General features: G+C 27.3%; 1 protein-coding gene across 1 annotated transcript; it reads left to right on the forward strand.

The window, feature by feature from the left end:
* Positions 1-11,986: 11,986 nt before the first annotated feature.
* LOC112779144 (uncharacterized) lies at positions 11,987-12,457 on the forward strand. The gene has a single exon (XM_025823394.2). It carries the CDS (start codon positions 11,987-11,989, stop codon positions 12,455-12,457), a length of 471 nt encoding a protein of 156 aa, XP_025679179.2.
* Positions 12,458-15,179: the final 2,722 nt, after the last annotated feature.

A 15,179-nucleotide genomic window follows, 5' to 3' on the forward strand; every position in this document is an offset into this window, starting at 1 on the left:
ACTCTTCAACTAAACTTTACAATGGACAAAGAGTGAGGGGTCAATCAAATACTTCAGGGGTTCTTTGGTCATTTTACTATTCACATTTTCTTTTTCTTTTTTGATAATTTTCTCTTTTAAATACTTATTTTGGAGTTTAATTATAATGCATTAATTGTATAAAGAGTTTTAATGTTTTATAAAGTAAGAAAAAATTAATTTTTTTAAAGTTAAGAGTGAGAGTTAAATCTACGATTTCTAAATAAATATAAAATGAATATGTCATTTGAATTATAAGTTATTGACAAAAATGATACTATTGTCTGATTGTTATTCATTTATTTAAATAATTATTTAAAAAATTAGAATAAAAAATAATTTGTTTTACTTATATAAATATTGATAATTGGATAATAATTTATTATCAAATAAATAAAAACAAAAATACGATGTGTATATTAAAATTAATTACGATATATTTATATATAAATATATGTTATTTATGTTATTTTTAATGTGTATTTTATATTTTAATATATATTTTATTAATAATTAAATTTGATATTTGATTTTAGTCATTTTACTATACACCTAATATATAGTTGATTAACGATTCATTTATTTAAATTATCGTTCATATATTTTTGTTTACTTATTTTCACTTGTTACAAAATTATGAAAAATTAGCATAAAGGAATTTTGATAGTTATCTTTAGAATACTTGTTAAATAGATAAAAAATAAATAACAACTTTTAAAATTGTAATATATAATATGAAATTAAATTTAAAAGATATATTATTGCTTCCACAATAAATGTCCTTAAGCACTTGTTAAACCAAAGCCTCAAATGAAAGAAGAAAACACAATCAAACATATCTTAATCAATCACCAGTTGACCACACAGTAAAAAACACATGTAAATATATTTTTAAATTGAGTAGTAATTACTAATTAATGTTGGTGAAACAATTATTACTTAAAGTCAAACTCACAACGATAAATGAACAAAATTCGATTGTACTGACTTTGTCACCCAAACAAAAAAAAATTAAAAATAAAAGTTACACGTACAAAATAATTTTTCACTACTATAATAATTATACATGATTAATAAATATTTAGTTAATTTTAAATACTAAAAATTAAATTTTAAATTTTAAATATTAAATTTTATATTCTAATTATTCATATCTTCATCCAACAAATAAAGTTAGGATGAATAAGGATAAAAAATCCAACTAAAAGAGGTGGTCTTTATCGTATATTATGGGTGTTCGCGGTACGGTTTGGATCGGTTTTGAGTCAAAAACTCATTCGATCCGATTCAATCCAATTTCAAGCGGTTTGGATTAGATTGGATTTGGGTTTTGTAAATTAAAAAAATTAAATACATATAACAAGTCTTAACATCAAATTTTAAATAATCAACAATAACATAACAAGTCTCAACAATATTTTTAAAAGCCAACGATAACATAATAATAGAAATAAAATTATAGGTTAGTTAAAATAAATAAATAAATAAATAACATTTTGAACATAAAATATTTATTAAATAATAATAATACTGAATAATATAAAAATATATAACAAATTGAACATGTTATAAGTATAATTGTAAATATAATAATAAAATAATATTATAGTACATTATGCGGTTTGGATTGGATTGAATCGGTTATGAAAAGTAGATCCGAAATCCGATCCGATCCAGCAGTTTGTAAAAAATAGAATCCAATCAAATCTGAATTAGTGCGGTTTTAATCGGTTTTCGGTTTGGATTGGATTGAATGAACGGTTTAATTTAGATCGGTTTGAATTTGAACACCTCTATCGTATACCCGACCTCTTCAGACATCGTAAAAGGAGCTCAGCCTTACTTGTCCAAGCAAGTAACTGTCTCTGCGAATTTTCCCAATTATCTCTATCTCCCCTGAAAGATAGATCCTAACAAATTTCCAAGATAAGTAGAACAATTATACATCAATAAAAGTGAAACTACTTCAATAAAGATGGTCAACAACCCTACTTGACATCTCAGATATATTCATGTTCTAATCTACTAAAAACCGACATAAAATATTTGTTAACTTAAGTATCGGAGTCTCTTGTAGATACCATTTCCCACCTTCTCACGAAAAACTCAAACGGCAGCACCTCAACGAAAGAACAAGTCGGATGCTGCTTTAAAAGGAGTCTAGACCTCAGACAATATTTTAGATAATCCTCATAACACTAATATTATAAAAATAATATATTAATCCAAAATGACAATTAATATTAATAAAAAATATTAACTCCTAATATTTGTGTATTTGGTAACAAAAAGTCTAACCAAAAGGTTTATTTGGTGAGAAATTAAAATCTTCTCGTTGAATTTAACATTGTAATAAATGACTCTTTATAATAATTAATAAATAAAAATGCATGCTTACATCTACTACTACGAATTATGTTTGAAATAAATTTGTGGTTTCGGATTGATTATTGACTAATGGCACCAAAATTAATCACGGGATTATCTTTTTCTTCTCCTTTTTCTACCTATACCTTGTATAATTAAGCAACAATAATTAGTATGATATCACGTAACTCTATTAATGATTTTTACTTCTATTTTACGAAAATATGTTTGGTCATTTTCTTGAGAAAGAGTTTTATTTAGTCAAAGGTTTCACAGTTTTTATGTTGAAATTAGATCTCAGTTGTACGGATAAAATGGCTGGAACATAATTTTGACATATATATATATATATATATATATTTTTTGTTTGTATATTATCTTATCTTCTAATCAATAACATACAATTAAAGGATTTTAAATTAAAATATTTTACTTGTTCGAAAAGAAACATACTCTAAGATGAAATCAGTTTAACATCCAACATACTACAATTTGTTCCAAGAGAAATGATTAAGTTGTGTCATAAGAAGAATATATTTAAAAAATATTATAAATAAAATATATATATATTTAAGTAACTTTTTAAAAAATATTTTTTATTTTTGAAATTAAATATATAAAAATTTAAACAATTTTTATTATTATATACTTTGAATATGTGTCTTTAAAATACATCTTTTTAACTAAATATAATTAGTAGATCACCAAAAAATACTTTTGAATTATCAAATTGCTGAGAACAATATCCTTAAAAATTTTAAACAACAAAAATATCTTCGAAATATCTTAAAGCACGATAAAAATATCCAATCACTAAACATATTTTGAAAAAAGATTATTTAAAGGTCAAATTTTAATATAATTTTTTGTAAATATGATTACAAAAATTATATACTTTTTTTAATCTTGTCTTAATTTAAAAATATTTTGAAAATATTTTTATCGTTAACAATAATTTAGAGATATTTTTTGTAGTTTACTTATATTTAAAAAAATAAGATGAAAACTAGTAAATTGCTTGTCTTGGCATACAAATATATTATAGGTTTGTTTCCCCACTTGGCATCTCGTGTGGAATGAAGTTCATAATTAGAAAATAATGAAATATTCGTTTTGACCAAACTATTGTTTTCTTTAGACTGGGATCATGGTATCACAAAAGGGGAAGTATTATATAATTATATTCTCGCCTTGGATTTGATTAAAGTATTGACAAACTAACCGATTAATTGGAAGATGAAGTGGGGCTAAGTTTTGAGTTGATGAATTCACCTTCGACATTGATAGTTAGTTGATAAGATTCCCGGGTTAACAACTCTCGATACCATAATTAAATTGTTTTAAAACGAAAAAAAAATTAATTAATTATAGAGTTTATATTTAAATAGATTCCTAAAAATTTTTTTATCAAACGTTTTTGTTTCTAAAATTTTTTTATTACAATCTTTAAACTTTATAAAAATAAAATAATAAATTTAACTAAAATAAAAAATTATATATCCTATTTTTATAAAGTAGATCTCGATATATTAAAAATTTCTTAAGAACTTATTTAAATATATACTCTTAATTATATTATGTATATATAAAAAATTAGACACAATTAATCCTTTATGTATATAAATAAAAAATATATATATTAAGTTTTTATTACATTGTCAGGCACAGAGGCTAGGGTAAGCTAAGCGGGATAATAGACCTCAAATTAAAATTTTTAATGTATAAAAAAGTTTTTAATTTTTTTTAAAGTTATATTTTTATATAGCCTCCTCTTAAGAATTTTTCTAACTCTATTCTTGTATATTGTTATACACAAATTTTATTATTTGTCTATTTTCAATTTAATTATGATAGGTAAAAAATTAGAAAAAAATCTAATAAAAAAACAAAAACAGTAAAATTAGTCTACACTTCTTAAAGAAGTAGCTTAATCTAGTATAGTTGGTTAGGGATAAAGTTGTTAAATTCGTGAATCTAAGTAAATTTATAGAATTCACTTAAATTTAGGAGTGACAAAATATATTAACTCTTCCACCAAAGTCCGTCACAAAATGAGACGGGCCAATTTGTTCCGCCAAATTAATATAAGCTGAATTTATTACTCCACCCCATCAAAGAGTGGACTGGTGGTTGACGGATCAGCCAACATTCTTTCTTTTATTTTTATTTCTAGATAACATTATAATAAGTAAATTCATGACGATGGTTATTTCTTTTAAGTTCTAAATAATAAATATATGTTTATAATAATTATCAGACCAAACACACTTAAATCACAATAGCAACCATAATAATTCTCGAATATATTCTAGCACTAATAATCTGAATGAAATATCATAGAGTCAAATCAATTGAAATAGAAAAATTTTGAATCTGAACACTTTTTTATTGTTTGTTGTGTAATGACTTTTGAGTTCTTAATTTATAGTTTACAAACTTTTTTTATTGTTTGTTGTTTAATGACTTTTAAGTTTTTAATTTCTAGTTTACAGACATTGATGTACTGAAGACAAATTTTTCTTATAATATTTGTTTTTTGTGTAAATATTTTTTAACTATTTTGTGTTTTTTAATTTGATTAGTTCTTTGTTGTTTTAATAAATCAAAACAACTTACGTAGTGGAAGAACGTAACAGGAATTAAAATAACGATTATATATGGTAATTCGGATTTAAACAAAAACAAAACCATAATAACACATTTAGCAGCGGTTAAAAGTGCGCTGCTATATTAGAACAACTGATTTTTGGAAGATGGCATTTTGCAACAGTTACTAACCGCTGCCATCTCCAAGTACTCTAGTTTACTGTTTAGTAGCGGTTATAACCGCCGCAAAAATATTTCGCGGCAAAATACCATCTAACAGCAGTTATTTCAGCGGTTACAATTAACCGCTGCTAACCGTTTAGCCGCACGCTATCTTCTAGCAGATTTACAACCGCTGCTATCTCTTCTGTAGCGGCTAAAAATCGCTGCTAACCAACTAAATAACCGCTACTATCTGCCGGTTCTCTTGTAGTGATAACAATATAATTCACATTCCATCTAGTTTGTCAATTTTTTTGAATTTTCCTTGATCAAAGACCACATAATTAAATAAAACATTGAAAAAATAAAAAAATATTGTGCATATTAAAAAAAACTCATTAAATTAATTGTATATATTTATATATATTTTATATTTTAATATATATTATGTACAAATTACTGATTTAATGATTTTTTTTATATTCACGTCATAATAAAAAAACAACGCAAATACACATAATAGAAAGATGTGCTCAGGTAGATAATGTCTAATTTTTGTGGAACACACCATGTAATATTATAAATAAATAAATAACGAAAACATAATGATACAAAAAATTAAATAGAGTTTTAAAAGGATGAATAACTTAATTGGCTCATAAGAACACACGTAATCGAGCTTCTAGTGACTTTTCTTGCTTTGTTTCTGTTGAATATAGTAGTAATAGAGTTAATGAGATAACTTGAGCAGCAAGAAAGTCAAGATCCATATAGTTATAATTCTGTTTTTTGGTAATATTTAAAAAAAATATTATTTAATAATAAAATTATTATTTTAATTTTAATCGTATTTTTTAAAATATTATAATTATAGTATTATTATCATAATATAGTTATACTAAAATGATCCTGTATAATATGTTACATTTTTTTGCTACATTTTTTTTTTACTGCTACACCCTCTCTGCATCATCTTTCATCATCAATCTTTATTCTCTTCATCCTTAATCTTTTGGTACCTAATAGTTTCATGCATTTATTATTAGGGTAATGCTTTTTCTCCACACAAGATTAAGACATATTTAATTTCATTTGATGTAGAATAAAATATATATATAATCTTAAAAGCATAATTTTGTCAATGGATGTATATATGCAAATATCCAAATTCAAACTTAATATGTGTATAATTATATTATTACAAACAAATGATGAAATCAACGAGGCTATTAGGAACCCACCCTTAATTAGCTTATTGGACTTGTTAGCACCACATGACAATGACTATCAGACTATTAAAAAAAATAAAGAAGAAGAAGAAAATAGTTGGCTCAGTAAATCAGAAGCTAGGCTAATTGTTACTATCATCACACGGCCATATTATTTATATATAAATTTTACACATATTTATTAGATAAGTGCCGATCAAGGTGTTTGCTTTTTTTACGCCAATTTACGTATAGTTCAATAAATTTTGTTTAAAAGAAAATTTTTTCACTTATGCGTCAATATAACACTACAACATTATCGGCAGATAGTTTCAATTGATTATTCAGATAGCGGCAGTTTTTCTATCGTCGCTAAGCATATAGCAACGGTTAATTGACCACTAAAAAATATGACGCAAGTAAATTCTTAATGGTGGTTTTATATGACAGTAGAAATAATCGTTGTTAAACTGTATTTTACGATAAAAAAATTTTGTGGCGATTAACGGCCGTTGTTATTGTCCAAAACTGATTGATGCCCATCTCGCAGCAGGTTAATTAACAGCCGCTATATATGTCTCGAATTTAGTAGTTTTTGTGGCGGTTTTAGAAAATCTGCCGCTAAACTTCTTATTTTCGTTTTCTATTTATTCCGTTTATTTGAATTTTCATTTCAAATCACAATTACCATTTTTCTATCTTTTAGTTTGAGAAGTTATATACTAATTTAACTGATTATGTATTCAATTATAATAAAAACATAATTCAAGTAAAAAACAAGGCTAGAATAATCTAAATTATATATATAACTGCCAAAAAAAAAGTTAATAGCAATTTGTCTTTAAAGTGCACTATTCATAAAGTAAACCAAAAAAATTAAATTGTTAAAAGATCTTTATCTATTTTGTTGCGTTCTCAAAAGATTTCAGTTCTGCAGCGACATCAGATGACAAAATATCTTCTTACTGTTGGATTATGTATCTCAACATATTCTTCGTGATCTGTCTCATTGTCTTCTCTTTTGCTATTTTTGCCTTTAGTTTTACTGTTGCTGCCTTCAATTCTGTAATCTCCTTCTGATACTCCTTAATTTGCACTCCAGAATCCGTTTGTTTTGTAGTATAACTCATAATTTCAGTTAGACATGGTCCAAAACCTATCCCCAAATTCCTCCTGAATGCTCATTTCCAAGGACTCGTGCAAACGAATCATTATGTGAAAATTCCTTCGAGGAACCATCTTGACTCTCGATATTCGCAATTACTTCCTACAGATATACTAGAATTGGGTTATTGTGATTTCAAAATTAGCAACATGAATAGAACAACAGGTGTAAATAATTATAACACAATACTTACTCCAACAACATGCGTATCATCATTCATATACGAGCCATCATTTTTTATGAACCATAGTCCATACCTCTCCTCTACCAATATGTCTTTGTTGTGCTTTCTCCTATAACCACATTAAATATTTTCACAATCATACATCTAAAAAATGAATATCACAAAATACGAAAAATATGTGAAAAATAATAGACACATAATTACTTCTTCATCCTTTTATCTTGCCAATATCTTGGAGCTCCCAATATGTGTATAAAGTTGCTTCAACTAATTTAAAGCATTTTGTCTACATTTTTTCTATAAATAAAGATACAATACAATTGAGCATGTAATAAATTTTACAACTTGTGACTCCTTAATAGTACCCTTATTTTTTTAAAGTTTAGAAACATAATGGACGGATATTTTGGGTTTTTAATGCTATCACAGTTAATTAATCATTTTATTCAGGTATTCACAATATTTAAAATTGTATGTTAAATAAAATACCAATTTAATATTAATTACTTTTGTAGACTCCTTCAAACGATATTGAAAGTACCATTTTTACTGCTGTCCATTTATTCGATTATTTCTAATGGTTTACACTTAACATTTTCTTCTAAATTCTTTCTCTCGTCATAAAACTTATAAAATAAGTTATTTCTTGTTTCCTTTCAGATTTTTTCTATCATTTGAATCTTACTCGCTTTATTTTTTTGTTCTCATCCTCCTCATACTGAAAGGTCTGGTATAAATTTCAGACATAATGTGATGAATATGAAGGTAACAAAAAATAAGGACATAAATATCATTTTAAATAACATAAAAAGCTACAAAAGTTAAGATTATACCTTAATTGTGTCGTATGCATGTTTCTTCATAGCAATGTCCATTGTCTTCCAACTTTTTTTATTAATAGAAAAATATTAAAAGTCAGCACCCAAACTCCCTAAAAATCCACTTAACAAACTAGTTACTTAACCGATCGATTATAACTCTATATTTAACTTCATTATGATCTATCTACCAGGAAAAAGTACTATAGTCTCTTTGACACTTATTTTTATCGTTTTTGTGATGCCATCCTCTAACAAATAAATAATAAGTTTTGTATTGTTGCCCAAAAATTAGTTTAAATTTAAAAAAAAATAGTATATAACATAATATTAGAGTTTCTATAACTTAAAAATTTAGAATTTGATTTATGCTGATTTTAAAAAACAAATTTAACATAAAATTAACAATAAAAAAATCCTATAAAAAATTCACATAAACTAAAAAAAAAATCTCTTATTTAAGGAGAGTGTTATAATACTATAATAACATTAACAATATGATACAAAACTCATTTCAAAAAATATATAGCATCATTAGTATGATGTTTTGTGGAGAAACTCCTATCAACAAAGATGGAGTCACCTGAAGCTTCAATAATATATCCCTCACTAGCAGGATTCTAGCTCTCACGCTGTGTTTATTTAGATGGAAATTAGGGGGAATTGAACATGAACGGAAAGAAAAAGAAAAGAAATCTAAAGTTTCACATGTTTGGAAATGAAAGAAAATGTAAAGGAAAAATACAACAGTAGCAAAAAGTGAAAGGGACCCACTAAAAATTTTTCTCTCCAACTAAGGTGAGAAAATGGAAAGAAAACTCGTTCCACTGCATCATTTCCAAACCCTACCCTCCTCTTTTTCTGAAGACTCTTCTTCAACCTGAGATTCAGCTGTGCATGCTACCCACTTCTAACACTATCAACCAGTGCAAGTGTTACTAACAGTCCATTCCTCCACCACTTCTCAATCATTCTGGTCACGACATCTTGCATCTATGGGTCAAATCTGGTAAGTTTTCTATGTTGCTCTTATTTCACCTTTCATTCTTTATTACATTCATAGATCTGTGGGTCTCAGGTTCAATTTTGCAGTATAGGAACAAAGATTACATTTTAGTTTGAATTATGAGTTTGTTAATTTTTATGCCTGTAAACTGTTTGATAAAATGCTCCAGTGAAAACATGCAAAGGTACTTATTTATAAGTTAATCAGAGTTGAAAAAATTAATGTGTGTATATACTATAGATAAGTTTTTTATGTTGCTCTTATTTCCCATTTGACGTTATATATTGATGGATCTGTGTTTGTGATTTAATTTTGCAATATATGGACAGAGATTATATTTTGGTTTGATTTATTACTTTGTTAATTTTTATGTATATAAACTGCTTGATCAAATGCTCCAATGAAAAAATGCTGATTCATACTTTGTTAACTTTTATGTCTATGAACTGTCTGATAAAATGCTCCAATCGAAATATAACTGCTAAAGTAAACTTGGTTTAGGTAAACTAATTGATTTCGTAGGACACACAGAAATTATTATTATTTCGGAGCTCAGTTATTAAAAACGATAGAAATTAACAACTTACCTTTCACCGCAAAGTAAACTTGTTCCACCGCACTTGTTCGCAAATTTGCTCTATAATCTACACTTTTATAATTATTCAGCTATTTTCTTTACTTGTACACAAAATTCATAACTAATTCTCACATGGATAGGTGTTGAAGTTGATTAAAATAATTTTTTAATCTAAAAAGGACAACTAAAAAAACGTTAAGCAATTTTAAAAGATTTGATTAAGTTAATTTATGATATAACATATAACAAATTAATTATTATCTTCATGTGAATAGTATTTATATTTAAAAAAAAAAATATCCTTTTTCGGGATGACTATCAAAGAGTCCATTACTTTATCTGTTTCAAGTTCAACAAATAACTTTGGAAAGTTGCAAGACACTTTGCATATGCCGTCTCTGTCCAAATTCAAGTTTAGCTTAGATTTTTCTGCTTGTTTTCCACTAAGATAAGATCTTCAATATGGTCTCTTGTTTAATACTTTTCTTCTAAAATACTGTTTTCTATATATCCATAAGTTTTTTTTTTATGTAAATTTATACCCAAAACCACATTAACACCTATTACTTGCTTTCATTTTCTGTGTTTTTTATTTTTTTATTTTTTCTTTCATATGTAGTTTATGTTTAAATTTTTTGAAAGGTATAAAAAATTGTTATCTTTTAATTGGTTGAGATTCTTTTACACTTAATTATATTCTTCAATTAGGAGGTCATATATATGAATACTAGTTATTTAACTGCATTGCTTATGTTTTACATATGATGCTATATTTTTTTTGTTTTTGTGGTGCTGTAAATCTACAATATGTACATTTGAAACTACAAAGTGCTTGTTAAATGGATAAGGCTGATCATGAAGAAAGTTTTTTGGTCCCCAATATGAAAGACATCTTTAATTGTGATTTCCCACTAAACCTTTCCTTTAAGTTCGGGGTCGATAATCAGGAAAATATGTTAACCCTTGAAAACCAAGAACATATATTAACAATTTTGAGGAAGGATTGGAAAAGACGACAGAAATTATGCACAATAATACTGATATATTACATTGTGCACATGTTATATTTATTGAGATTTATGTCTACGCGGGTTGACAAATCCATCTCCCATACATTGGTTGGGCGAGAACAAATTCGAGCTACTTTAATGCAATAGTTAAGAGAAACTCATAGGTGTCGTGACATCCTACGCATGGGCCCTGATGCATTTCTTCAATTGTGTGAGAAATTAAGAGCAACACGTCAAGTGAGGGATACAAAACATGTTATAGTAGAGGAGCAAGTTGCTAGGTTCTTGTATATAATAGCTCATAATGTGAAAACTAGAACCGTTTCTTTTTTCTACCACCGGTCTGGAGAAACTGTTAGCCGCCACTTCCATGCTGTGTTACGGGCAATTATTTTACTAGAAGATGAATTTCTTCGACAACCATCTGCATCCATTATTTCTCCGGCGATCCTTCACAATCATAGATTTTATCCTTATTTCAAGGTATAGACATGTACAATTACATGAATAAATAATTTTGATTGATATATACAATTTCATGTTACTTTATTAAATAATGGACTATTATTTAGGACTGTATTGGAGTTATAGATGGAACATACTTTCGTGTCAAAGTACCCATAGCGGATCAACCTAAATTTCGAGGGAGAAAAGACTGGCCGACACAGAATGTATTAGCTGCATGTGATTTTGATATGAAGTTCACTTATGTATTAACGGGTTGGAAAGGAATAGTATCTGACTCAAAAGTTCTTAAGAATGCATTATCGAGGGATGATAATCTTAAACTTCCACGAGGTTAGCATGTACATAAAACTATATTGTCTCATTAGTAGGTAAAGATTAGTAGTTTGTGTGTTTATACTAATTTAATCATTTTTAATGATGGATTTTGTAGGAAATTTTTACCTTGGAGATGCTGTATTTATGCTGAAGTATGGATTAATTACCCCATATCGAAGTGTAAGGTATCACTTAAAAGAGTATGCAAGACGTGGCCCAAAAAATGGAAAGGAATTATTTAATCTTCGTCATGCTTCATTGAGAAATGTTTTCGAAAGGTCATTTGGAGTTTTAAAGAAAAGATTTGCAATAATCACAAGTGGCACTGAACCACATTATGACTTTGAGACTATGACTGAAATTGTTCTAGCTTGTTGCATATTACATAACTTTTTAATGGGTGTAGATCCTGATCCACATCTCATAGCTCAAGTTGACCGAGAACTACAAGAAAATAATCCAGAAGAGGATGAAGTAGTTCGACATGAACAAGATGAAGACTATAGGCGGGGGGCCATGTTAAGGGATGAAATAGCTGCTCAAATGTGGGCTGACTATCAACTAGGGCTTTAATCACTCATTTACAAAATTTTGCAAATAATGTTATTAGTTGTATTATCTGTGCGCTGAGTTGATTTTATAACTATGATTTGTTATTATTGAATTCATGTTACCTCTTGAAGTGTTATCATATTCTGTTTGAGAAATTTGGTGTGCAATTATTGAATCACTCTGTCACATGTTGTACTTATGGAGTGTATTGAATCTTTATTTGTTGAATAATTGATAAGATAGTTTACAAAAATAGTTTGATTTAAGATTATAGATGTTATTTCTATCCACTTGTTTTGTAGATTGAGAAGTGTTAATGGCAAAGAGAGCATCATGCCAAGGTGAGGCCACTAGTCGGGATACCCTAAGATGGACCGACGAAATGGATACAACCTTCATTAATACTTTGATTGAAGAATGTCGCAAAAGTAATAGAGTGGATGGCACATTTACTACAATGGCATAGGACAACATACTTTCACTTTTGAGATCTATCTATGGTAACCACATCCGCAAAGAGAATCTTAAGAATAGACTCAAAGACTTTAAAGGATCATTTTGGAGTTTGTTATAATAATTTTCATGGGCTTAGTGGATTTTCCTGGAATCCAATTACAAAGATGTTTGAGGCTGAAGCTGAAGTTTGGAAAGAATTGATTAAGGTATACTTTATGCATTTACTCTCTTTTTTGGTATTAAATGTCAGTAGTAATTATTGAAGTAGTATCTCAATAATATATATTTACATATAAACACAATCATAGTAAATATTCTTCTATTTAATTTAGGCAAAATCAGAAGTAAAAAAATGGATGTGTACTCCAATCAAACACTATGATAAACTATTTGAGATATATGGTACAGACAGGGCAACAGAAAAACATGTTGAAAGTGCCAAAGAAAAAGTGAAGAGGTGGGAAAAGAATAAAGAAACAATTAACTTGAATGATGATGATAGTTTCTTAAATATGGAAGAGGAGTGGAACGAGGATCCAATTACTCCTCATGCTACTAGTTTTTCAATGGGTCATAGTCCTGAAATTGGTTTATCTAACCAATCAACTGGCTCTCAAGGAACATCATCAAGAGGTACTAAACGCAAAACAACCATGAGTGATAGATTAGAATCAGAAATGGAAACAATGAGTAAAGGCATTCAAGCATTGACTGACATGATGAAAGATGGGAATCATTTTTATGAGAGATCAATTAATATTGCTGAAAAGCAAGTATTAACAGCTGAAGAACAAGTGTAGGTAGCTAAGGAGCAAGTTCAAATTGCTAAACAACAAGTGCGAATAGCTGAAAATGGTCTTGTGATTCTTGAGCAAATTAGGCCTCGCATTTACTCTGAAAATGACGTGTGAACTGAGTTAGAGAATTTAGGTGTGATGCCAGAATTGCGCATGAGGTGTTACCACTTTTTATGCAGAGAAGATAGAACTAAGAGGGAATTTTTTGGTGTTCCGGCTGACGTACGTCTTGCCACATTATATAAATTGATGAAAGAAGCAGGTGCACTCTAGGAACAATAGTCCTAATAATGTGGCTAATATTTTGAGACTGGCACAAATATAACTTTAAGATCAAGATAGGTACAAGTATCTTCATATTTTGTGGGTAACATATCTATGACTTAATTAAGGCTTATAATAATAATACCTCATGTCTTTATATTTTGTGACTTTCATAACTATAACTATTGTTAACTATGCTATTAGTAATGAGTTAGTCAAAAAAGTCTATGCTATTAGTAATGACTTGATCAAAGAGGTCCCTGTATTAAGTTTGTTAGTTTCATATGTAATGACTTGATCGTGTAAGACTTTTTTTATGTGTATTTGTAAGTGTAATATAAGGCATAATATATTAATCAAATGATATAATGTGATTGGTTAGCCTCTTTAAAATCATGTACATATAATTATTGATTTAGATATTTCTTCTTCTTAAAATTATTTCCAGTTTATGTATTGAGATGAATAATAAACAAAAATAAAATTTATATTTTATCTAATTAGATCACGCTAACTTTTTTATTATTATTATTATTATTATTATTATTATTATTATTATATAAAATTTATATTCCTAACTTGTTATATTATAAATATAATTAAATTTTGTTGTTATTATTTAATCACATTTATGAATATTTACATAATTGTATACATAATAACATAACTATATAATATAGAGGATAATATTATCATTATATAACTTAATTTATTTTTTTTTCTATTTTTCTTTCCAAACAAACAACATAAATTATTTATCTTTCAATATATTTCTATCGTATTTTCCTTCCATCCAAACACACCTATAAAAATTAAATTTCACTTTAATTTCTTTTTTTTCTATTTTTCTTCACTCAATTTCTCTCCTTCCTATTTCTTTCTACCCCAAACAAAGTGTCAATGCAAACCAAGCTACAAAGTTTTTGCGATATTTTAACTTTTAATTTTAATATTATTATTAAACATGTGAAATTACAACTACACCCATGCAGTAAAAATCATATATATAGTGTTACCATGACATATGTATCTTTCTTTAATTGGATCTTCCTATATATATAGACTTGACTATATATGAATCATGTATAGTACTTTTTCCACAATTCAAAAACCTAATCATTTAAACTTGACATGCATGCCATCATATTTAGGAAACCTGCACGCCCTAGCTTCCAATGACCTTCCTTTATCCATATCAATCATATATATACATACAACATTTTCTG

This window comes from Arachis hypogaea, chromosome 19, assembly GCF_003086295.3.
Source record: "Arachis hypogaea cultivar Tifrunner chromosome 19, arahy.Tifrunner.gnm2.J5K5, whole genome shotgun sequence".
NCBI classification, from domain to species: Eukaryota; Viridiplantae; Streptophyta; class Magnoliopsida; order Fabales; family Fabaceae; genus Arachis; species Arachis hypogaea.

Coding starts and splice junctions, on each gene's coding strand:
- LOC112779144 (XM_025823394.2), top strand. CDS start 11,987: ATGGATTTTGTAGGAAATTTTTACCTTGGAGATGCTGTATTTATGCTG.